This window comes from Cheilinus undulatus, linkage group 20 (assembly GCF_018320785.1).
Source record: "Cheilinus undulatus linkage group 20, ASM1832078v1, whole genome shotgun sequence".
In the NCBI taxonomy this organism is placed as follows: domain Eukaryota; kingdom Metazoa; phylum Chordata; class Actinopteri; order Labriformes; family Labridae; genus Cheilinus; species Cheilinus undulatus.
The window spans coordinates 20,522,288-20,548,425 of NC_054884.1; the positions used below are offsets into that span (position 1 = coordinate 20,522,288).

The 26,138-nt window shown below is 38.0% G+C and overlaps 1 protein-coding gene across 1 annotated transcript in view; it reads left to right on the forward strand.

The window, feature by feature from the left end:
* LOC121528360 (protocadherin-15-like) overlaps nt 1–26,138 on the forward strand; it is a 246,739-nt gene that overhangs the window by 111,734 nt on the left and 108,867 nt on the right. The window contains exons 19-23 of the mRNA XM_041815789.1: nt 4,655–4,783; nt 17,356–17,475; nt 17,716–17,901; nt 20,559–20,795; nt 24,527–24,643. Of these exons, the coding sequence (XP_041671723.1) occupies nt 4,655–4,783; nt 17,356–17,475; nt 17,716–17,901; nt 20,559–20,795; nt 24,527–24,643 (789 nt within the window). The remainder of the gene's footprint in view (nt 1–4,654; nt 4,784–17,355; nt 17,476–17,715; nt 17,902–20,558; nt 20,796–24,526; nt 24,644–26,138) is intronic.

The window sequence follows — 26,138 nt, forward strand, 5'->3', positions numbered from 1 at the left end:
AATATTTTTGTGCTTTTGCTGGTGGTTTTGTAACTGTGAGAATAAAATACTGTACAGATGGAGTTTTAACCAATCTGCACTGTATTTTACAAACCTGCCTTAGTGGTTTAAGTTACAAGCTCATGTATTTCCCCATCTCATTCAGCAAGGATTTTTGATTGGAGTTAAATTCAATAGGATATCAATAGACTCTAAAGCAATTTAAGGTGCTTTGCAGAGTTAAAAATTAAGGTATTTGTAACATTTTGAATGTTAAAGACATGGCATAAAGTATTCACCCACTTGGATGTTTTACCCTTTGAATGATTTTAGAAATCAGGTCAATAAGATTTGGCTTTTTTAACAAAAAATGAAGCAGATGAATTTTTCTTTCAGTGTGAATAAAAATGACAAAAATATACTCTTAGATGTCAAAGTGAAATCAGATTTCTACAAAGTAAGGCCATCTGAATAAAACTGCTTAATGTTAAATAAGTGACTGCATAAATATTCACCCCCTTCAAGTCAGGTTGAATAGTTCTATATCAGGCTTTTATATCTAGACACTGCAATTTTATTTCATTCTTTGCAATACAGCTCAAGCTCTGCCAGGGGGCACAGAGTTTGGTTGTCTTTAAACTATTTCTGTGTAGCTTTCCGGTATAATTCAGGTCATTGGCTGCAAAATAAATCTTCTCCCAAGGCGTAGTTCTCTTGCAGACTGAATAAGATGGTTCTCCAGAATTTTCCCGTATTAATTTTACCCTCTGCCTTTACAAGCCTTCCAGGGCCAGCTGCCAAGAAGCGTCCCCACAGCATGATGCTGCCACCATGCTTTACTGTGGGGATGGTGCGTTTGTGGTAATGTGCCGTGTTTGGTGTCAGCAGTTGGTCTCATCAGGCCAAAGAACTTTCTTTCACTTTGCCATGGAGTCTCCCACTTTTGGTGACCTCTAGTTTTGATTTAATGAGAATACTTTTCAATAACCTTTTTCTCTGAGTTGCTTGGCATATTCTTCTGTCTTCATGGTGTAATGGTAGCCAGGAATACTGATTATCCAGTGACTGGACCTTCCAGGCACAGGTGTCTTTTCTTTCACTAACTAGCATCAATTGACTGGACTGTTGTTAAATTAGGTCAGTCACTTTAAAAGGGGTGAATATTTATGCAGTCACTTATTTTTGCCTTATATATTTCTAAACTTGTTTCCTCTTGGCATCAAAGAGGTTAAAAAAAGATTTTGTCAACAACATCCAAATTATATTGACTATGATTGATGTATGAAATCAATAAAAGGGTAAAATATCCAAGAGGATGACACAGTCTGCCCTTCTGTGGCAGACACAGTCCTAAGCTGTCCTGGAAGCTCTCCAAGAGCTGCTGTTGTGGTGAACTCCACTCAGTCTTTAATTTCAAACGCTTTACCAATTTTATACTGGGCTCTCTGTAGTCATGGAAGTGCCAGCTCTATCAACAGTATGCCAAACAAGAAAACATTGTTTTTCCTTCAAACTGAGCACTCATCTCTTAGCCATCAACTTATAACATTGTCATGCACTGTGAGCTATTTGCTCCTTAAGGACTGTGATTGTCTAGAAAAGGGATTGTTTTATGTTGGGTATCCTTGGGAAGTCAGTCAATGTGTTAGCAAAAAGAATGCTTCAATTTTTGTCGCCACAAGGCTTGCAGTCCTGAGTGAGGAAACTTTTCTTAACCGGTGTTTGACTGGTAAAATACCCAGACAGCTTTTTATTCTCCTGCTGATTTTCAACACACACACACACCTATTCCACTTAAAAGTATCGATTCAGGCACTGTTGAGGCACTGTATAAGAAGTATTAATTCAGCAATGGTATCAGAAAGAACCTAAACAACACCCGACCCTAAATTCCAAATGCTTTTGAAAATCTAGTGCAACTCTATTGTGAATTTCAAAATATTATCCTAGCAGAATTGCTAAAATCCTAAATTATGCCATTAAACATAAGGTTTTCATAAGGACCAAAACAACTCAGATCACATTCAATTCCAGTAAACCTCTGGGTATGTTTCAAAGTCTTAGCCTGTAGACTTCTGTCAGTAGTTGGCAAAATAATTATCCCAGATCAAACAAGCTTTATCAAGGGACACCTTGCTTCCAGTTTGCCTGTAGCCTGGCATTCCCTGATGCCGAAATAGCATTTCATTGTGTTGCATAGCCCTATTTTTGGAGGGTTCTAAATGTTTCAGGGATACAAGAATCAGTATGATTGAAACACTCCATGTCAACTTCTGGTTCTGGGTGAATATGAGTGGAAGCCTGACACTTTTTTGACATATAACAATTTAAATATCTATTTAACTACTTGTACAATACCATTTGTATAGGATGCAACACATGTAAGATAACACTCTATGCAGATGACACATTAATGTATATAGTAGGTGTCCAACAGATGTCTATGTCAGATTACAACAACGAAATTCTCATTAATATAGACACAAGCAATATGTTTCCCATTCACAGTTAAAAGTTTTAAGTCATGTGCTTGGGTTGCAGGGTTGGAAATTAACTTTATTGCCTACCTGCCACTATGTCTGGTGGATTCAAAAATCTACCAGGCACTTTTTTATCTGCCATTTTTTTTTTTAACTCTTATTGTATAGTAAAGAACTAGATTCTTTGTGCACAATTCCTGCAATTTTATGTCAGAATTCAGGCCTTGCTTAACCATCTTGGAATTAAGACAAACAAAACATTGATTCAAAGGCACCTTTAGTAGATTAACCGGCTGCAGCACTACTTATGCGATATTTCGTCAGTCCATCCAAGCACACAGCCGACTTAAAACATTTGACAGCAGCTTTGACCCTGGACAGAGGCTCTTTGGTCAGTGAATGTGTAGGTCTGCTCAGTAGGAACAAACGGAAAACCAGCACTCAGTTTATTTACCATCACAAAGTCACTCTGTTATGTTCCTTTGATTTACCTGCCCCAGTGGTTGGTAGGTTTAGCAAATTCACCTGATACTGCTCAAAAATACCAGCATTTGCCTAATGGCAGACTAATGTCCCACTTTTTTTTCTACTTTCTTTGTGCTGTCTATGCCTAATGATAAATTACTTTCCCATCATGAAAAAGAAGGAGAACTCATGAAGTGATCATTACATCTTAAATGTGTCATTTCAGATATCCTACATGTACCTCCAGTGTTAAAAGTAATTAAATTTGGCGCACTGCTGCAAGGCTATGAATGGAATAAGGGAGGAACCAATAATGATTGGTCCGGTTTTTCAAGTTTGACAGGCTTGCAAATCTCCATTTTTCAAAGTGGGAAGTGCAGTTTTTATGCAGAAGCCTCACTTAGCATGCCAGATAGACTGTTTCATATAGACTGTTATAAAGATATGGGATATATTTCACATTCATCTTGGAAACCCATAGAAAGCGTTTGGGAAGGGCAAGACTTTTAAAAAAATTCTTGGAAGGTAATCAAATGAATTTTTCGTCTGTCAGGTTCATTATGGGCCAATAAGAGCAACAAGACAAATGACGCAGTAGACATGCACAGCTCTAGTAGTAACCTGAGCTTGACAGGCTTCCATGGTTTATGAACCGTGGAGCTTGTTAGTGGATATAACTCATGCCAAGGCCAGTCGGAATAGTGCAAAAACATCTTTCCTGCCAAGAGGAGCTTTCAGTGTGGCTCTTTGCTCTTGTTTTGATGAGGAATTTTGGCCCAGTCCTGATAAAACTGTTGATATACTATAGCTACATCTGTGCAATAATGATGGCAGAATGTGAAAGTAAAATGTACTTTGTGGGTTGTTGTTATGTGTTTTACTATTTCATTAGGCAGATTTGACATGGTTTTAGCACTTTTAGAATCGTTTTACTACGTTTAGAATCGTTTTACTACGTTTTTCTAATTGTGCATTGTAATTGTGGATTTTATGATTATGATTTTAAGCATTGACTGCATTCCTTTTATTATGGCACCAAAAGGAATAAATTTTAGACATGTAGGATGCTAAGGATTCGTCACAGGGCCTCATGTGCCACAACCCAGGATCAAGCCTGGTGGAATTGCTTTTGTCTGGGCCTTTAACTGCTGGAAATAGACTACTTTTCCAAATATGGTAATATGCAAAGACATTCAGAGCACAGCTGGGGTTGTCAATCTTCCTTCCCACCCAATGGTGCCCTCTGGCAGCTTATGCGCCACATGTACACCTTACTTCAGCCTCAATTTTTGGCCCAAACATATCCCAAATTTTTGCACAGTACTGTATGTTTGAGTGGACTCTAGAAACTTAATATGATTTCATATGTGATATATGCAGAATTGGTCCACATCGTCTCCCTCTAGACTCAGAGTGTTTCATTTATAGGCAACTCTGTGGTGATTGTCAAGTCTTTCTTTAATTGCATAAAGATGTGAAGTGGGTGAATAGTTAAGTGTTTTATAATCTATTTTAGGAAGAGAACGTTAAGCCAAAGTTGAAGGACACCCTGGACAGCTTGTAGCTAATTAGCAATAAAGAAAAACTTTTTTATTTTGTGAGATGAGAGCAAGGATCAAGACGAAAAGAAGAGAGTTTAATGGAACTTTCTAATGCTTGTCAAAGAGGCAAAATAAGTATCTTCTAAAGTTTTAGGACCTGAACGTTAACAGAACTTTCTGTGTGTGCAGACCTCGACTGTGACGGTGAACGTTGTGGTGACAGATGTGAATGACAATGACCCCCTGTTTGATTCTTCACTGCCGGTGAACCTCACTGTCATCGAGGAGCAGGATCACGCCTATGTTGGACAAGTCAAGGTAGGAAGATGCACACAGTGAAACACATCCAGAGAGGGGCTGCAAACACACTCTTATGCTGTCCTCTTAATGCATATACCTTTATATGCATATGCTGAGAAAAATACCTAATGCATTCATGTTCTATGTTATTGTGTACTAACACAACATGTTCATTTTAAGGAATGCTGTGCAACTCTGTGTGCTTTTCTTTGCACTAATCCCTCATTCTTTTGATGAATCATGAGCAAACTTAGGAAAGATTACAATTAATCTCACCCCATTAATAATTTCTCACTGCACATCTGTCATTGTTCATGCTCTCCTGACGTTCTCGGTCTTTTAGTCACAGATAAAATAATTCAGTTGATTTTCTTCCTGTTCTGTTTGCTGGTTTGAAACAACTCTTTCTTTCATTGTGCTGAAGCTTGTGTCTCACTATAAGTCTTTATTCTTACATGCTGACACCAAGGTGAACACCTTGAGAAATAGACAGTAATTACTCAAAATATAAAGGCTCCTTTTAGCCTCATCAACATTTCTTAGTCTTGTGCCACACACAAAGCACACAAAGACATACAAAGACTCTAATTAAATTCTGCTTTTATAATCTTTCACAATGGGGACCAACGATCCCTAAGCATTGCTCTTAAAACCTTGCTAGTTTTGTAATTAGGACTCCAGTTTATTATACTCAGAGGATTGTGTGTGCATTCTGGTAGATGGAGTTTTCAGAGGTCTATGTGTGAGCATTTTGAACATTGAAGTTGGCTAGTGGGGTATGATGCTTTTAAATAAAACTTGGGATTCATACACTCCACGATGATGACATGATGACTTAATGTGCTTGAAGGGGTAGTTAGGCCAAAGGCAGGAATCGTATGCCCCACTATGGAGTCTACACACTGGCGGTGGTGTTGATAAGGGATGCAGGATCAGATAAGAGTAGACTTCTGAGAAGCTAGACCGGGACACCAATGAGGTGGTTTGGAAGAGGATGATGATGAGATATGCATAATGAGATTAGCAGAAGACCCCTTAGGAACTGGACTGGATGCTAATGAACTGAATGGAGGTGGCTGAGGTGGAGGAGGGTTGCAGTGCCACACTGAAAAAACTGGCTGTGGAAGAGAAAAAGAATTGTGGAAATTTTCCTGCGTTTTTTCTCCTTTTCTGTTCAACTAAGAATTTAAGAAATGTATTTTTGGAAACCAAAAAAAAAAAATCCATAAGTCAAGTTAAGTCTATACCCCCCTTTAGCGCCCCTCCACCCCCACCCCCCTTTGAATTTTGTTCAGAACCATTTTATTAAGACACACACACACACACATGAACTGTGATTATGAATTGTTTTCTTAATTAAAAGTTATTAATTTGCACATATTTTATTATATGATATTATACATTTGGTGGTGTGGCTGCCCTTGGATCCCCCTGCCCTTACACAGGCACAGATGGAATGTATCAAGCAGGAACAGCACATGTTCCTACCTTTGCTGTGCCTGCAAGGAAAGCCTGAGCCAGGGAGAGAGGCAGCACAAACCCAGAGCAGACCAGGCATCAATGACACCAGAATGACATTGATTAAGTCAGAAGTAGAATAAAGGAGGAGCTGGGGTGGAGGAGGGTTGCAAAAACTGCAGCTTGTAGAGGTAGCAGCAAAGCATACCCAGGCTAGCGCTTTTAAATGAGGGAGCATGAGTGCGATCAGCCAATTGTCTGGCTGCTGGCTGTCAGTTGATGAGGGCTTCCTTGAGATCAGCTGATGATCTCAATATATGGTAGCAAATTGATTCTGTGGCCTGTCTGAACAAATACTATATGCTCAATTTAGCAAATTTACGGAACTACTTCTGACAAAAGTTAACTTATATTTCACAAGACAACCAAAACATTTTCTGTAGAATGTGTCAGAACATTTCTTTCAACACCTTCAAAAAAAGTTCAGCAAAAGCTTTTAATTTTTTTTTTTATGAATGTTTCTGTTAGTTCCTGAGAAGTTCCCCGAAAATTTCCAAAGAAATCTCACATCTTTCCATAATTGTGAAATAAAATTTCCCAAAACTATTTGGTGAAAGTTTATAAAAATCTCCGTAAAAAAAAGAAAGTAAAAAAAAAAATTAATAATAATAATCTTGTGTTGCTGTGGTAAAGTAGCTGTGTTGTAGTTTTTCAAAGTTTTAACAAATTTATGGTAAGAATTTTCTCTTGTTATAAGGACAGAATTTGACAAAAATTCTTGCTTACAGTGATTTTAAAAGTTCATAATCCTTAGAATGTAGCTGTTTATTGAAGAAAATAATAAATCTCAGCCTTAAACTAAGAATGATTATAATGATAGAGATAATAATTCAGGATAGTGTCAAAGTCTCCCTCTGGGATGAGTGCGCTTTTGTATACTCACCAGCACTTCCACTACACAAGAATTCCTGGGCTTTTTCCAGACCTCTGAACTTACTCATGTATTCCTGTGACAGGAGTCATAGGTAAATCTGACACTTTAAGTTCTGATTTTGAAACATGCACCTCCGGCCTGCTTGCTTGCTTCAGCTTAATTCATAGCCTGTGACACAGCAGTGTCACGGTGTCTTTGAGTTGTCTGGCATTTGCTAGTTTCTAACTGTTAATCATAGTCCTAAGGTTGAACACTGGCACTACTCCTGCGATAAAAACATGGCACTTCTAAATGTATGTCATGAGTTTTCAACAAGCTCTACCTTTAACAGGTTCCAGACTTAACAGTTCAATATTTCTTCCAATTTGTCTGAATGGGCAGTTTTCCAAACTCATAAACCCAACCTTAATCAAAAAAAGGGCATTTAATTCAGAGCTTTCCAACTTTAAACTCTCTCTCATACCTTTGGCCACGCTCCAAATTCAACACGCAAAAACACTATTCTAATCTTCAGAGAGGGCACTTGAATATATTCCAATCCTGATCTCCCTCCCTTTTCAAGGACCCTTGGATTCTCTCCAAACCAAAACAGACGGTGTGATCCCTCTGCAGGCCATGCAAGGCACGGCTCCAGGCCTTATTCCAAACCAGGGCCTCTACCTGTAGCTTTCCACAAGAATAAATGGGTCTGACCTTGGTGTGCTGGTGGTTGTGAAAGGAATAGAGACATGCACGAGTGGCAGAGAGAAATGGGAGGAGGACGCTTGGGAGAGGAGAGAAGGATGGCACGGCTGTGTTCATCATGTGAATTTCATAACAAATGGTTCCTATTTTAAAGAGAAGAAAATGCTTAAAAATCTGAACAAACACACTGTTAACTTGAAAAGCACTCGGAGAGCGCAGACCTCCACCATTAGCCCTATCTCCCAATAGTAACGAATCCTGTAAAAAATTTGTGGATCCAGATGGTGATCAGGATCACTCCCAAAATCTAATCAGTTCTTCCTTATGCCATTTCTGACATTTCCTGAAAATTTCATCAAAATCCATCCATAAGTTTTTGAGTTATGTTGCTAACAAAAAACTAACAAACCCTCCCAATCACATAACCTCCTTGGCAGAGGTAATAACAAGCATGTAGTGTTATCTTAAAGCCAGCTCTGTCTGTCTATGTTTGCTTTAAAAGATGATTAGAATGCACATCCTGAGTTACAAAAATCGAACATCTTTTAACAAGCTCCCTCCCTGCCAAAGCACCACTTTATTAGTTTGCATCAAACACAACAGCAGATGATTGAGCTGGTTTTAAACCTTCAGCTGTACAGCAGCATGAATCAGTGAAATCACCTGCTGCAGCTGACAGCAGGAGTAAAAAATTGCACGTTGCAATGATTGCCTGTTTCTACAGTGTGATAGTCACTCTCTCCTCATGTACCATTAATGGCCACACTTTGTTTACAGCTTATTGTGCATTTTGTTGTCTTTTATAGTAAATCCTTTCACATTGATTCCCTTAAAGATGATGATAGAGGGATACCACTTCAGAAAGACACTTGCTCAGTGTTTAAACTCAGTAAAACTTCCATTAACGGACCATTTACACAAAAAGCACAACATTCAACACACAAAAATGATTGAAAATAAAGTGTGCAGTCCTTGCCATTTCTCCCCTTTTTTTGTTTAATATGTAAACATTATACTCAGTCGTGCTCGATCAGTTTCTCTTAAATAGCTCAGCTGGAGTGACACATACCTGATGCAGAAACATGGTTTAAAGAAGAAAAAAAAGCACCCAAACACAGACCCACCCAGAAACAATGTCAAAGTGAGAATAAGTTTGATGTTTGTCTGTATGTGCAACTATCTGAGAAAAGACTCCCACACTGTTGCAACACCTACCTCTATGGTTTATTGGTGCTGCTAAAGAAATGTGCTTAGAGACAGGAGTAAAAAGGCTGTCAGTAATTTAGTCTCACTTGCAGGTTCTTCTCTCTCTGTATCCTGGAATGAAATTAGAGTCGGAGGTGAGAAAGTGATGAAAGGAGAAAAGGGAATAAAGGGTGGGGTTGTAAGAAAAGAGGTATGAGCACTAGAACAGGAAAGGCAGAGCTAGTGATTGCAGCGATTGTGTATATATTTTAGGCCTTAAGCTGATTTTTTTTTTTTTTTTTTTTTGTCTGCATGTGTTGAAAAGCAGCAGACGTTACGCTGCTGAGACATTAATCCTATTGTGTTTTTGGCTTTTAACTGTCTGGCAGCGTAATTATGCTGAGAGAACTGTGAGAAAGACTGTGAAGGAGGGATGACACAAAACAAAGAGAGAATAGAAGAGGAGGATAGAAGGAAAGAAAAAAGACTGTACCTGACTCCAGGAACTGCACACATCAATGTGTTTCTCATCAGGAGGATTAAAACATGCTGCTTTACTTTGCTTAATGCTAACTATGCCATCCAGTGTCTGACGAGATTCTATGGCAACTTTACTGTAGGTTTTGTGGCATGTTTTATAGACTGTATTGAAAAATTTGCTGGATGAAGCATTTTAATGCTTAATTTTTCAACCTGATCCAATACTAGTGCAACCAAGTAGTTCTCTTGCACACCGAAGAAGATTGTCCTCCAGGATTTTCCTGTAGTTGGCCGCATTCATTTTACCCTCTATCTTTACAAGATACCAAGAAGCATCCCCACAGCATGATGCTGCCACCACTGTGCTTCACAGTGGGGATAGCGTATTTGTTGTGATGTATAGTGTTTGGTGTCAGCCAAACATAGTGTCCTGTCTGATGGCAAAAGCACCATGTTGGTCTCATCAGACCAAAAACCCCTCTTCCACTGGACCATGGAGTCTCCCACATGTCTTTTGGTGAACTCTTGTCAAGATTTGAGTTGACTGGCTTTCTCTTTGCCACTCTCCCATAAAGTGTTGACTGGTGAAGAACCCAGTCAAACCTTTTGGAGGTTGGTATGGAAAGCTACAAACACTACGTCCTTTTAAGTGTAAAACAAAATGTTGCTTGGCATGGTGTCACATGTATGATCACTAACCTTTGGATAGAGTTAATTCACATTTGAGTTGGCTTAAAATTCTTTTCTCAACAGTGTGAAGTAGAAAATATTTCATATTATTGTTGATATAAATGATTAAGCTGCTTTTATCAAATATTAAATTGTAATCTTGTAGCTCTGTCAATTAATACAGAGTCAATTAAATGGCTCCAGGGGGCACCACGGTGTTCCTATTCCGGGGAAGGTGAGGTGGCTATTTTAATTACTCTTTGTATGGACCCTCCCCGGGGACCAGTTTGCCTTGGGAGACCCTACCAGGTACGTTAGCCCCAACAACATAGTTCCCAGGTTCACTGGGCCACACAAGCCCCTCCACCACAATAAGGTCGGAGGAGTATCAACACTCAGAGGAGTGTTGATTGTGATCGAAAGAATGAGATCACGGATACAAGCAATCAAAATGAGATTCCTTCGAAGGGTGGCCGGGCTCAGCCTTAGAGATAGGGTAAGGAGTTCTGACATCCAGAAGGATCCCTGAGTACAGCCGCTGCTCCTTCATGTTAAAAGGAGCCAGTTGAGGTGGTTCAGGCATCTCATCAGGATGCCTCCTGGGCGCCTTCCTTTGGAGGTCTTCTGGGCACATCGTACTGGGAGGAGACCCTGAGGCAGACCCAGAACTCGCTGGAGGGATTATATATCCCATCTGGCCTGAGAGCGCCCTGGAATCCCTCAGGAGGAACTGGAAAGTGTTGCAGGGGAGAGGGATGTCTCGGGTGACTTGCTTCACCTGCTGCCACCACAACCTGACCCTGGATAAGCAGAAGAAGATGGATGGATGGATGGATGGATGGATGGATGGATGGAGTTGACGCTGGTGTTTGTGGGTATAACAGCGGCAAAAGTTTCACTTAATTTTCAGATTTAATGATTTTCACCTGAAAGAATTAAAGGTTTAAAATTAATTCAAGAATTAAAATTAATTAAAGGCTAACAGAGCCAAAAAAAGGTTAACAAATTTTACCATTTTTGCAAACTCCAAGTGGGCTTTCATTTATTTTGCACTGAGGAGAGGCTTCTACCTAGATACTCTACCATAAAGATCAGTAGAGGGCTGCAGTGATGGTTGTCCTTCTGGAACTTTGTCTCATCTCAACACAGGATGTCTGAAGCTCAGTCAGACTGACCATTGGGTTCTTTGTCACCTCCCTTGCTAAAACCCTTTTCCTCAGACTGCTCATTTTGGCCTGGCATTAGCTTTAGATCCAACACTGTCATTGGACCCATTCAATCTGCCTCAGAACATTTGTTCAAAGAGAGACGGTCCTTTGGATCTATCACAACTTTACATGAATGTTACAGCAGACATTCAAACACATGAATGCACATATCTCATCAGCTTCTTCTGTTCTACATCACCCCCTCCCTGTGTTATTACATTGTCCATGATTCATTCTGTCTTGCTCACTTCTCAAAAAAAAAAAAACAAAAAAAAAAAACATGATAATCACTGAAAGTGTGGATGCTCCATTAAATTTATTATAGTTGTACACCCAGACATCGATGTATCACTGAATGCAAATCACATCGAGAGGACTTCATTCTTCTCCACAGTCTGCATAACACTGGCAAAACACAGCCTCATTTCTATTAATCCTAAAAGTGACTGTGAGAGATAAGATGAAACTTTAATGAACCAAAATTGGATGAACAGGGGAAAAATGGGTCACTGCAACAGCCAGAAGTGACACAACACTGCGAATGAAATGGATAATGGATACTATGAACTGAGTCATGGCGGTTTGATAAATACATAAAACTGACAGTTTTGACACTGCTATTTAAATTCTAGTTTATGATATTCAGTTACATAAAGACAACAGGACATTAAATGTCAACCTACATACATTTTATAACACAGAGACTGCAAAATTTTCACTCAGTGTACTTTTACTGTAGCGTTTAACTAATGGTCACATTGGAATTGGATTTGTGAAACTGCTTTATGTGCAGGATTTTTTTTTTAATGAATTAGATTAATGTGGTCTTGTTACTCCATTTCTGTGATCTAGTACTTCAGTTTGATCATTTTGAAACATTTCACTCTCCATTGCCTACAATTTAGATGATTTTTTTTCCTCTGTGTTGAATCTGGGCCACCATCCTCTCCATCTGAATACTTGCTCTTTTTATCCATTGGGTTTTGGGAGCACAAACTGGTTTCATTTCTTTGTTTTCCTCCTAAGGTTTGGCTGAACTTCAGCTGAAGGATTTGATTCAAAATTAGAGAGTTGTTTTCCTCTTTTGTTGTTCACTTGCACTATTAATTAGGTAATTGAGTTGGAATAGTGCAAATAGATCATAATATCAGCAACCAGCTAAACTGACACGTCAGACTTTTTCAACATATCGTAAAAAACGAAATGTGGTACATAGTTCTGTCTATTTCATTAATTAAAGGCCAATCTGAGTGACAAGACATATGACATGGCAGACATGGAATCTGGCCGGTCCATCAGCTTTGCAAGGTTTGTCAACTAGTGTCAGTGTAATTATGTGAGACTTAGCACAGTAGCTATTTCATCAGTAGTCCAAAGGCAGGTAGCCTGCTTACCTAGCAACATTCATGACTGCTTTGTTTTGATTTTAAAGACAAATCATTGTCACAGTGCCTCAAACAGAAACCTTTATTAGATTAAATTTAGTTGTACATCTAGCAGTATCCTCAGGTCAGAATGTTCAATTTTTAATACAACTTTAAATAAGAAATAGCTGTAAGACTTGCATTCATTTAGCTCTGCTGCTTTTTGTGCTTTAGGCTAAATAACTTGATAAGGCATTATGGCGTATTTAGACTATCATTTAAGTGTCAGGAGTGAAATACTGTCATTGTTAGAATGTTTTAAACTTTAAACATTAAAGCATTGATTCATATTGGGCATCAATTAGATTACTTATGTCAAACAATTTCCAGAGTTAAGAGCTCAAAATAGTGAAAATTCGAAGTGCAACACTTTAACAAAAGCAACCTGAGAGAAGCTGGCAAGAAACAGCATTGACAATTCTTCTCTGAGTCATTTTATTATATCTCTGCCTTTTTATACATTGTTCTCTCCAGGAAAGAGAGGGGCTTTGTGAATGATAATACAACTTTAAAAGGTCAGGTTTTAAAAATGTCTCTGACAAACACTCTGAGCTTCAGAAAAGTTCACGTTTAATTAAAGGAATATATGCCTCAAAGGAAATATTAAAAAGTGGATGCATTAAAAAGTGGAGGCGTTTTTAACATTCTATTTTTCTGCAGACCCCTTTCTGTTTTTGTTCTTTTTTGGTACATTTATACATATTCCTTGTATTCCTGTGTTGAAAACCAGTCATGCTTTTTCCTGTCCCTGTTAAAAGGAAAGAAATGTGTGGATGTGTGCTTGTATTAAGCAAATACAACCACTGATGTCTTGTCATCCCTCATCAATCAGTCTTCAGCTGTTAGCAGAACAGAGCTTTGCTTTATTCGTTCAATCAGGAGAGAGTAGAAAGTGTTAGAAAATTATTTATTTTACAAGTTTTGGATTTTGAAATGTCTTTGGCGAATTAGACCCCATCATGATGAATAGATCATTTGAGGGAGTAGTGAGGATACCCTCAGGTGGAGTCTAAACAGTGGTGGTGGTGGAAGATCTCTGAGGAGGTGAGCTTTCTTCTGAGAAGTGAGTCTGTGAACTGGGAATTCCTTGATCGGGTAGTGCTGAGGAGGGTCGCTGCAGCACACTGAAACGAAATCGACTGTGGAGGAGAGAGAATGGGTTTTAAAATATGACAGGGGCTAGGTGGTTGGTTGAGAGAGAAGCAGTAGTAGCATAGGATTGGCTTAGACTTAAGTGAGACACCGCCCACAATCAGCTGACCACGAGAGCAGGAGATCAGCTGTATTGCAGAGGAAAAGATGAATGACAGTTTATGAATGACACTGAGGAAACGAAATTAGTCTTCCTGCTTGAACTTACGCATAAGCTTCATTTAGCTAGAGCTAGCAACAGGCATGTGTATAAGCACATCATACTTTCACAGAAATATATGAAATGAATTGTGAAGTTTTAACTGTGCATTTTGTGGTGGTAGAGCACCATTAAAAGGGGCTAATCCAAAGTATACAAGGCATTTTTTTAACATGAATATGGTGTAAACAGGTCACACTTGTTGGTTAGAGTGGTGCTCAGTAGTTATGAAAAGATCATTAGGATGAAATTATTTTTGGGCCCCATTTTTCAGTGTTTGCTGGGCTTCAAAACTTCAGAAATTAGTGAGGGATTTGTTGTGGTTTACACAGATTATAATTTATAATTTTATCATCATACTTCATTGATTTCTTTATTTTGAAAAAAGGATGTTTTCTGTCCATTGGCAAGCATTGCTTAATCCATGTTCCACCAACATGTTATGGGTTGTTAAGAAGAAGTTATTGAAGTTTCATGTATTGGCATGTACCCGGATACTCTATCTATCTCAAGATGTTTGATAATTTAAACTTTGTTTCTTTCAAATCAAATTATATTTACCCATTTAAAAGTGACTGACCTAATTTAGCAGAGGTCCAGCCAATTTGTAGTCTCTCAATTAGTTAAATGGGATCACCTGAGTGTAGAGAATTTGTCTCAAGAGTTCAGTTAAATCCATCATCGAGAAATGGAAATACTTTGGCACATGCCGTCTGCCTAGATCAGGTCATATTCATAAACTGAGGGACAATTTAACCCTTTATGACCTACCATAGAACAAGTCTGCCAGAGCATATCTTTACTTTTTTTACATTTCATTTTAAAAAAATGAAAAGCATTTTTTTACACATTTTCCTAAATACAGAGATGTCATAGCTGCATCCCTCAAAACTGCGATTGCAAAAAAATTGCACAAGATAATTTCAAACCACAAAAAAGTTATATTGAGTATGTTCAAAACTTTATTTATAAAATACACTCATATATATAAAGGGTGGAAAAAACAAAAATTAAATGAAATTGTGCTCAATTTGCAAAAAGCATCTTTGTAAAAAATAAACTATTTACAGTAGTGTGCAGAATACTTTTGAGCCAACATGTTTGCAGAAGACCATGTTGATGCAATAACAAGTGTGACTCTTGACCTGCAAGAAAACAACACGATTATAGCCTGGATCATATTACATAATATTGTTTTAATGTGTGTGCTTTGTACTAGATTTCTGCTAAAGAAAGAAGGATATTTCTAGATGGAAACAGTACTCTGGAACACACTGAATATGGGATATGTTAGTGTTACTCCCCCGGTTTTATATGCATAAAGAATTATTGCTCTGTCTTATTTGGTTACAATTCTCCCTGCGGTTAAAAACAGATATGCAAATGGGAACGCTGGTGCTCCCGTAGGTTTTAAAGGGTTATGAAGGAGACTAGTGAGAGAGGCCACCAAGACACCATGACTACTGAAAGAGTTACAAGCTTCAGCAGCTGAGATGGGAGAAACTCTGCCTACAACAATGGTTGCCTGGGTTCATCACCAGTCAAAGCTTTATGGGAGATTGGCAAAGAGAAAGCCACTGTTTATGAAAACTCATCTTAAATCTCAACAAGAGTTCACCAAAAGGCACATGGGAGAATCTGTGGTCAAGGAGAAGAAAGTTCTTAGGTCTAATGAGATCCAAATGTTGCTTTTTGGCATTCAGACAAGACGCCGAACACTGCACATCACAACAAAAACACCATTCCCACTATAAAGCACGGTGGTGGCCGCATCATGCTGTGGGGATGCCTCTCGGCAGCTGGCAACATATAGGAAAATCCTGGAGGATAATCTTATTTACCCTGCAAAAAACTACAGAATTGCTAAACTTTCCCTCCAAACTATAATTCTTTTCATGCTCTTACTCAATTTTAAGTAGACTTTATCAAAGTGATAATCACTTTTCCTTCTTTTTCAAGTCAAATAATCTCTATGACAATATTCTACTCCAAGAGAAAATGTTTAAACATCATGTCTGCAAATCAGAATCTTATGAATGTGTATAAAATATACATTTCATAAATAAACATTAGAAAATAATGAAATAATGTTCTTTATGGGACATTTCAAGGCAAAAGCAACATACAAAATTGTTATTTCCCACATTGATACACACTTATACACCATGTTAATATTTCTGCTGTTCTGCTCTCCTACTCTTTGGTCTATCTATTTTAATACTGTCTGAGTGCTGATTGGATGAGATGCACAGTCATACGAGGTGAAAGCCACATCAACTACCAATTTGATACCTTCTCACACACCATACGTTATTAGTCTCTGCGACGATGAAGGGATGGAGTCAGAGGCCGAGTGCAGAAAGTTGTAGAGTTGAAAGAAGTGCAACAACAGAAAGAGGGCACCATGTGCTACTTTTTCCAAGTGAAAATTGTCTCATTAACTCTGGGAAAGTCTAACAATTGCCACTGGAGAATACGTTTTTTTGTCCAGGCCCACTGGAATAAGGCGGGAAATGGAGTGCCATGGCTGAAGGAATTATGAGAAGCTGAGAGAGATCATTGACGTGTGTCTTTGTCACTCTGTCAGAGCTCCACCTGAAAAAGTTTGAAACCTACAGACGGGAACAAAAACATGCGGATAGAAGTAAGAAAGGATTTAAGTTGTGAAGGAAAAGAGAGGAAAAGTACTGAGTCATCCATCAAATCAGTTTTGTCTGACTCTTTGACCTCTCTTAGCTGAAGTCTGAAAGAGAAAAATGTGTGTTGAATAGATTTTGGTTGGAGGAGCAAGGTCAGAAGTTTGGCGTTCATACAGCTTAACGGTTGATGTGTACCAGTTTGACAAAAGCGCCTTGAGAGAAACTCATTGATTAATCTTGTCTGAGTCATTCTGTTGGATCTCTTTCCTCAATCAGACACATTCATTCATTCACATTCAATGATTTGTAAACGATAAGACTGAGAAGATTATTGTTTTGCCATTTTTCCAACTTAAAATAACAATGTGGCCAAATACTTCTATCCCTATTGTGTAGATACAAATGCCGACAGTGATACCAGTCGTACATCCTGTATGCTGTACAGATGTGTACTTTCTCTCTTTTAGGCCATAGGGAACAGAAGAAGAAAGGGAGAAAACAACCATCAGGCTCCTGCATGCCTGTGTTAATGTGCTTTTTCTGTGTGTCTTTGTTCAGGCTATTGACCCAGATCTGGGAGCAAGTGGTCAGGTCCATTATCGGCTCGTCAACCATCAGAAACTGTTTTCCATCAACGCCACTGGAGCAATAAGAACTGCAGTTCCGCTGGACAGAGAGGTGACAGAAAATGATGTTCAGTTTAGAATAGATAAGATATTTAGGACCGTTTAGAAGTATCTATCACATATTACAGTGTCCGTTAAGTTGACTGGGTTAGGGGTGTGATTAACCCTTCCCACCTTTCACATAAATGTAATGACTGAACAGATTAAAGATAGCTATAGAAATAAAGATAACAGTGTTGTTATTTTTTCATAGCTTTAATGATGGTATTTAACCATGATTCTCCATCATCAGGCCAAAGCTCACTACTTTCTGATCGTTGAAGCCTGGGATGGTGCTGTGGACCCTCGGCGCTCCAGGTTGACTCTGTTAGTGACTGTCCTGGATGTCGATGATAACAGCCCAACATTCACCCAACAAACTTATAACATTGTCCTACCTGAGAACACGCCGGAGAACACAGTCATCTTACAGTTAAAGGTGAGCAAGTGGATGCATGGATTATTTAGCTAACGTAATATAAAAGTTTGTAATGATTTATATTTTTAGGTGCAAACCTGTCTGGAATGTTAGACTAACTAACAGTACACTACAATATGTTTAAGATGTTTCTGACAATCATTTTCATCCTCTAGACAGATGTTAATATTTTGTCCTCTTCTGAAAACATTTTTAAGTGAATTTATCGTGTTGACCACAGAGAGTAGAAAATAAAGTGAAGCCTGAATGATGTCAGTAATTTGGTTACTGAATGAGGCTTTTAAAGCCAATCTGAGGGGATGTTGAAAATGTTGCCTCAAACTGCATTCAGATCAGTTAACAACACGACACCTACATTATTGGAATCCCTCCTAAAACCCTTGCTGTCAGATTACTTTAAGCTCCTATAGTTTTGAACAGTCATTTTTTTAAACCTAATTTGTGTCCCTTTTTCAAGACCAATCGTTTAAATAATTTCCTAAAATGAAATTTAGATTATTCCTGTATTTATCTCTTCAGTATACTGTTTTTGTTCTCTGAGTGCAGCTTAGTTTTCTGTACTATTGGGAACAAGCTGCTCCCAACCAACTACCCCATTAGGATCAATAAGAATTATTGACTGTATGCAAGTTATATTATTAAGGTTTTCAGCATGTTTTTAACTGCTATTACTTTTTAATCACACATTTTCCCAGCTTTTAAATAATAAATTGATAACTACTTCAGTTGTAGCTCCAAACACAATTTTAATTCTTGGTTTTATTTTTCTTCTCATGGAGTTCTTAAACAATAGAACTATATTATTCTAAAGTGTTATCTATTGGCCATAATTTCTTTTGTGATGTCTGTTTGAAAGGTTTTCATGTTTGAATGTTCAGCCCTATAGTCAATTTAAATGTGTTTTTTAAGTTAATTTCTATTAGTCCCTTAAAGCCTATTGTATCCTATTTGATACATACTTTTATGACACCTCTGTTTGTATCAACATGACTAATAAAGTCAGACTATGGTTTCACAGTGAATTAACCATGTGTATTATTTCATTAGGTTATGAGAATTGGCAGGCTAATTACAAGCAAAAGGCTAATGTTACTTAAACAGCAGATCACTGCAATAGGCCGATATCTGAATCATGCGATAAAAATGTTAAAATGAATAAAAAACACGTACTTTGTATCTCATTTTCCAACGCCACTGTGACTCAAAATCCACGTCAATAACATCAACAAGCGTGTCTGGACGTTTGCATCACTTTTAAGTGTCATCTGGAAACATTTCCGTTGTGTTGCGGTCTATTTGCAGTGCATTTTTCTAATGTGTTGTGTTGTGGTCTTTGCAGCACATTTTTCCAGTGTGTTGTGTTGTGGTCTTTGCAGCGCGTTTTTCTAATGTGTTGTGTTGTTGTCTTTGCTTTTTTCTAAATGCTGCACATGTTTTGTCAAATTGATGAAGATGTTTTCTTAATTTGCTTGTGTTTTGTCTTTTTGCATGTGTTTTCTGAAGTTGCAGTGCTTTGAGCTCTCAGGGCCACCGTAGCTTTGGCTTAAGTTTGTCATAGTTATAGGCATTGTTTAGTTGTAATGTAAGCCAGTATTAATAATGGCCGCTGCCAGTGTAGCGATTTGTTAGGATGTAGATTTTGTGTAGTGGCAGTTTTATCAGAACTGGACCATATTTCTTTGTTAAAACCAGAGCAAAGAACTGTACTGAAAGCTTCTCTTGGCAGAGAAACTGTTTTTGGATTTCATGCATGAGTTATATCCACCAAGAAGCTCCACTGTTAATAAACTGCAGCAGACCCTGACTGTTGAGCTCGGGTTACTAACGGAGCTACATAACTACTGCCTCATTTTGTCTTGTGGCTCTGATTGGCCTGAAATGAATTACATTTTTCAAAGAGTCCTGCCCTTCTTATAGGCTTTGTATGGGACGTTTCCCAGATGAATACACAAAACAGCATGCATTGTATTTTTGACCTTATTCCCATCACAATTAGTGCATTAATCAGTCCAAATCCTTATTAAAATGTGTCCTGTCAGTATTATACAAACCAAACTGGAACATTTAGTTTATCTATTTTCTTCAGTGTCTTGATAATCCAGAGTTTTAAACAGATTCTATGACTTAAATTTGTAAGAAATGACAAAGTTTTTAACAACTTAATCTGCCTTTATGATTTTGGTTTCAATCCAATTAATGTTCTTTAAATTATGAGTTGGGCAAATGAGTCTCTTAATGAGACTAATCATATAATTTTTTTTTAAGAGTTCCTAATCTTTTTCTGATTTGAAATCCCTAAATATCCTTTTATTTTTATTCTGGTCTGCACTACAAACGTCATAAAATTTAAGACTTTTTTTCTGACTATGTTTAATGGCCAAATTGAGGTGGGGATGATGATGATAGCAGCAACAAACAAAAATAAATGAACAAAAAAAGAAAATAAGGGACAGGCCACTAGTTGGACCATTTTTGTTACCACCACAGGGATTTCAGACATACCAGCCTAGCTCAGACATAATAAAAATGCCAGGAGTGTTGCAAACTCCAGCACAAGTAGGTGTTTTTTTCATTATATCCTTCCAGCCAGTATGAAAAATGTAACCTGCCATTAAATCAAGAGGCTGTTATATTATTTTCTCCTCCTTCCTCTGCAGGCGATAGACGCTGACCTTGGCTCCAACCTCACATATCGCATCAGAAGTGAAGGTTTGGACCAGGAGATCTTTCAGCTTTTCCGTATCGACCCTGTGACTGGAGAGCTGTCAGTTCGACAAGTCCTGGACTACGAGGCTCTGTCTGAGTCGGAGCCCACGTACACTTTCACAGTGGAGGCCACAGACATTGAGGGATCCATGCCTCCTGGTCTTGCCTCTGTTACTGTCAGGATCATGGTGAGTGTGTGGGTGTTTACATGATGGTGAAGACTGAGGACAGAAGGATAAGTGAGGTCGCTGCTTCATTCCTTATCTTCAGTAAAAAGGGCAGAATTTTCAAATAGAAATGTTTTATCCCGTCTAAAAGGCTTCATGGTTTCATTTATCCAGTCTGAAGCAGTTGTGATGAAGTAAGAAGTTGTAAAAGTTTGACCAAGGTTTCTCTACACGTTTATGCAAAAATACTTTTTCGCTTTATTGAATGTTTATAAAGTGACTATCTTTGTACGTAAAAAGTTCACATTGAGATGCTTAAGACTATTGTTCATTGTTGAAAGACCTTGTATGATTTGTTTAAGCAAACTTGGAGTTCTTGGTTAGAATTACTAACTTTTCCATCACCTGAGGTCTTTAATACAAAGCAGAATCTTCAGTTATGAAGGCTAACTTCAGGGTTAACTCCTAGTTTCCAGCACTACACTTCAATTCAGTTCGAACAACTTTATTCATCCCACGGCCTACAGACAATAACAAAAACAGGCAAATATATTCAACAGAAGCATTCAGACATGTCAATGACAGCAGAGGAACTAGTCACAAAGAATCACGAGCTGAAAAGATACCAAAATACCTGGCTATGAATCATATTCTAGAGGGACTGGCCTAGAAATCATTTAAAGCTGTCAGTATTAAGAAGAATTAAGAGTTATGTGAGTTAAACACTGATCCCCTCACCAGTTTGGGCTAATGGACAATAGAACATAAACAACATGTCAAATGTTGAAACTGAGAAATTTTATCATTTCATGAAAATATTAGCTCATTTTGAATTTGATGGCTACAGTGTATCACAAAAAAGTATGGAAAGGGCAACGAAAGGCTGGAAAAGTAAGTGCTAATGGAAAAAACTGCAGGAGGAGCATTTTGCAACTATTTCCTTTTATTTTTTTTTTAACTTTATTTAACCAGTTTATTCCCACTGAGATCAGAGACTCTTTCCAAGCGAGACCTGAACAACTATGGCAGCAAACAACCGATACACCTGAACACATACAGAACACATTTAATGATAAAACAAGAATAAGTCATCGATAGCCACATTCGGAAAGTTTGGATTCAAGAGTTTTCACTCAGGATTTCAAAACATTCAGAGTCACCAAGTTTAGCAGTTTAAATCCATGCTGCTGATTGTTCCAAGCAAAAGGTGCCAGAAAACATAAACGCCTTCTTTCCTTACTCAGTTAGGACTCTGGGAACAACAAACTGCACAAAGTTCAACAAGTCCTTCAGGGTTAAAAAAGAGGAAAGATCATCGGGAATTTTCCAAGAATGGCTTTGTTAATCAAGACATACTAATGTCCAAGACGACATGTATTAAAGAAAAAGAATATAGAGTACAATGGTGAGTGAGAAATCTACAGTTTTTGATCATTCTCAGCTCCATGGTACACACTATCCAGCGAATCTGAGCAGAGGCATTCATTTATAAAACATCACCACATTTAGGAACAGGTAAAAAAAAGAAGACTCATCTAGTCTCTTTTTGACACAGGAGGAGAAACAGAACCTGTTTCTATAGAAAAAAAACAAGTATGTTTTTAGCTACATACTGAATGAGCTACTTGAAAGGCGAGCTGTTGTCAAGTAAAGACACTAAATATTTTAAAGAAGATGCCCACTCAGTTTTTAATTTTCTCAGACAATATTCTTTCACTGTTTTTGGAAATGCAAAGAACATGAGCTTAATTCATCTGTATTTAGAACAAGCTGAATCTCACTAGGCTGATCAAGGACTAAATCAGTGGTAGATTAAGCAATTTTGGAGCCCTAGGCGAACACTGGCATGGGAAATTCCACATCTATTGTCTTCCTCCTTTTTAATTTGTTATCAAAGAAAGTTCAACTCGTAACTTGATGTGAAATCAACTTAAAATGACTGAAAAGCAATGTTTTTTGTATAAAAATGTGCAGGCAGATTTCAAAATGTCCATTTGTACACTCTTAATTCATCTGATAACTAAATGACATCAGAGCTATGTAATACTACGTTTGAATGTTTACTTCAAAAACAAATGACAATTTACAACAAAATTGACTCTTTTGTTTTTGTTTTGTTTTTTTTGACCATGTTTTACCAACTAAAACCTCTCAGAATATGACTAAATGGATATATTTGATCTCAAATTTCTAAAATATTTATTAGAAAATTAAATGACTCATTGTGACCCAAAAGGGTGTGATTCTGTCCCAGCTAAAGTTATTCAGTTCATGTAAAAAAAGCTTGCTCTACAAACTTTTTCAGATGGTTTTTTCAATATAACGAGGCATACTCTTCAGTATCCTCGTGTCTCGATCAACAGCTACCACATAATGATCGCTGAGATCATTTGGAAAAACTACAGAGGACACATATTTACGAGGCATATTTGTCAAAACTAAATAAATCAGTGTTGATTTTTGCAGACCTTGTTGGTGATTAAATTAACTGTGTTAGGTTTAAAGAATCATACTGAGCCTTTAACTCCTCAGAAGCTGTTCAGAGCCAATCCCAGTTTAGGCCCCCGACCGACTTAATTTCATTAAACTAATTAGGCTAATTGGCGACAGGTCAGTAAGATGATTGGGTATAAAAGGAGCATTGCAGTGAGGCAGAAGTAAAGATGGGCAGAGATTCATCAACAATGACAGCGATGCTGATGGGCTACAAAGCAAGTTTTTACTACATCTGATCTATTTGTATCTTCTACACTGGGATGCAGAGGCATGTATTTTTTGTTTGCATGTTTTTCCCACATTTATGAAAAGCCTACATCGTCTCCTGGCTAGATTCCATGCCCGTCATCAGGTAAATCCATCTTGCAACGCTACTGTCTGAAACATTTGTGCAAGGTCTAAAAATGAACCTGACCAATCAGTGTTATTTGAGGAGAATGAGGCCGGTTGCTAGGGGCGAGGTTTTGTTGTACTTTAAGCCAAAAGCAAAGGCTGCTACCTGTGTAGATTTTAGCTGGAATGTAGCTACAGTATAGCAGCAGTTTCATCAGACCTGCACCACATTTCTTTATCTAAAGAAGAGCAAAGAGCCACACTGAAAGCTTCTGGCCCAAGCTCCTCTGTTCATAAACTACGGCAGCCCCTGACTAGTTTTTTTTTTTTTTTTTTTTAAGTCCTTGCCTTCCCAAACACTTTATATGTAAGGTTTCCCAGATGAATCGGAAATATGTCCATGCAGTGGATAAATGAAAGTCTTTCTGGCGTGTCAGCTTAGTGATAAGCTGATGATTTCATTTCCTTTCATGTAACCTTTGTTTACCTTTTATCCCCTGCTGTTTCTCAGTGTGACAGCTGTGAGACCAGTTTTAAAATCCATTATTTAGCCAAAACACAGAACAATCAAAACACTATTAGTCCTTTTTCTGGTGTCCTTCTTTTTAATGTTTCTAGTGTTTCCCGGAAGCCGTGCAGTGACAAACCTGAGTCTGTCCATTCTGTGACCATCCATTTATTCTTCTCTCAGTTAAATATAGATATTTCTAGGCTGAAACTCCCATGTTTGCATTAGCTTTAGCACTGGTTTAGGATTAAGGTGTTTAAGGTGGTGTTCTTATGAAGCCAGCTTTACTCCAAAATGAGACTGAAGTGAGATTTTATGAATATTTGGTATGCAGGAATACAGCACAAGATATTGACATGTTTTATTTGTTTGTGCTTACACTGTAAATCCTGTTTTTGTGTGTCTCTCTTTCCAGGACATGAATGACTTCTACCCTGTATTCAGTCAGTCTGTGTACCGAGGTGCAGTTGCCCCCAATGCTGTCAAGGGAACCATCGTCACCACAGTGATGGCCAATGATTCTGACCCTGCGGTGAGCATTTCCTGCTGCTGATACTCAATCAAACTGCTTCTCATACTCTCTTTCCCCAAGTTGTGCGTGGCAACGATGCAGGCTAATGATGCTTGTCTCCTTTTATTGCGTGCTGTTTTTCATTCTGCTGTAGCACTTTGTGATCCCTCAATTGGGCTTTTAACTCCAAACATCCTTGTGATGTTGGTTTGTTTGCTCTTATCGTTGTAAAATGAAGGTTAGCCCACTTTAAAGATCTCTTGTGAGCTTTTAGATAGTTTGGCACTGTTAACCTTGGGTTTTAAAGGTAATAAAATCCTCATACTGGGATCTCAGTGCAGTCGGATTCTTGTTTTTGGATTTACTGAGTCATAAAGACTTTTGTTTGATGCAGATCTGATGGAAAGCTGTGTGAAAATAACCCAAATTAATTAATTAAAAGAGTAACCAACTGACAGATCTTCAATTCTCTCTATAGTGAATCATAACATAAATATTTATCTTTAAAAATGTGCTAGAGATCATTGCTTAAGAAGCCATGACGTTTTTTTTTTTGCTGTGAAATCATCTACACTTCTGGCGTTTTCCCATAAAACCTTTAAAAAGCCCTATCTTTTTCTGACTCATGTTCCTGCTGTCTTCCTACATCAGCTGAAATGATTCAGTCTTGAGGTTTAAGCATCCACATCGTCTCTCCTGGGTCAAGAAGTTTCATTATAATGCCCCGTCTCTGGTTTAAAGGCTCTCGGTGCTCACACAAGGCACTAAATACCACCTTAACAGGCCTAGATTTACAGTATGTTTCATATTTGGTATGTTGTGGTGCTTAAGTGTCGCTTATCCCCTTTAGACCCCAGATTTACCTCTTAAGTACAAATCTTCATAAGAATTTGTCACAGCAGAGTTTTGCTGACTCACTACAAGCTGTTTTGTTAGGGCAGCTTACGCTTGAACAGACAGTTCTGAAGTAAATGCAGAGCTGCTGCAAAATCTCAGTCCTATGAAGAGAAATGATTAAATGGAACAGGTATAGAAGTTTACCATGTGTAAAGAAATATAAACTGATGTTTTGCACTACTTGAATTCTGAATGGTGTCGCTATAATGGTCTCCAAAAAGGAAGATGAGCTCTTTGTTTACACTCAAAGTAGAAGGTGCAAGGGCTTGAAACTCTGTAATTTACACCTGTCACCACATTTTCAGAAGTTTAAATATTTCCCTGGAATGTGGAGGGAATTTACTTTTCATATTTTCAAGAGATTTATTAGGGTTTATTGGGGACATTTTTGCATATTTTTAGTGTTTGCTTTGAAGTTTTAGAAGGAATTGCTCTGATTTTTTATGTACCTTGATGAGAATTTTGGGCATTCATTTTAAAGCATTTGGGAATTTGATTTTAATTTTTGGGGGGAAGATGTTCTTTGAGATTTTCTGACATTTTCAGTGAGATTTGGGGAAATTTGTTTGGATGTTTGGGGAAATTTGTTTGGAAATATTCCACAGAATTTTAGGGGATT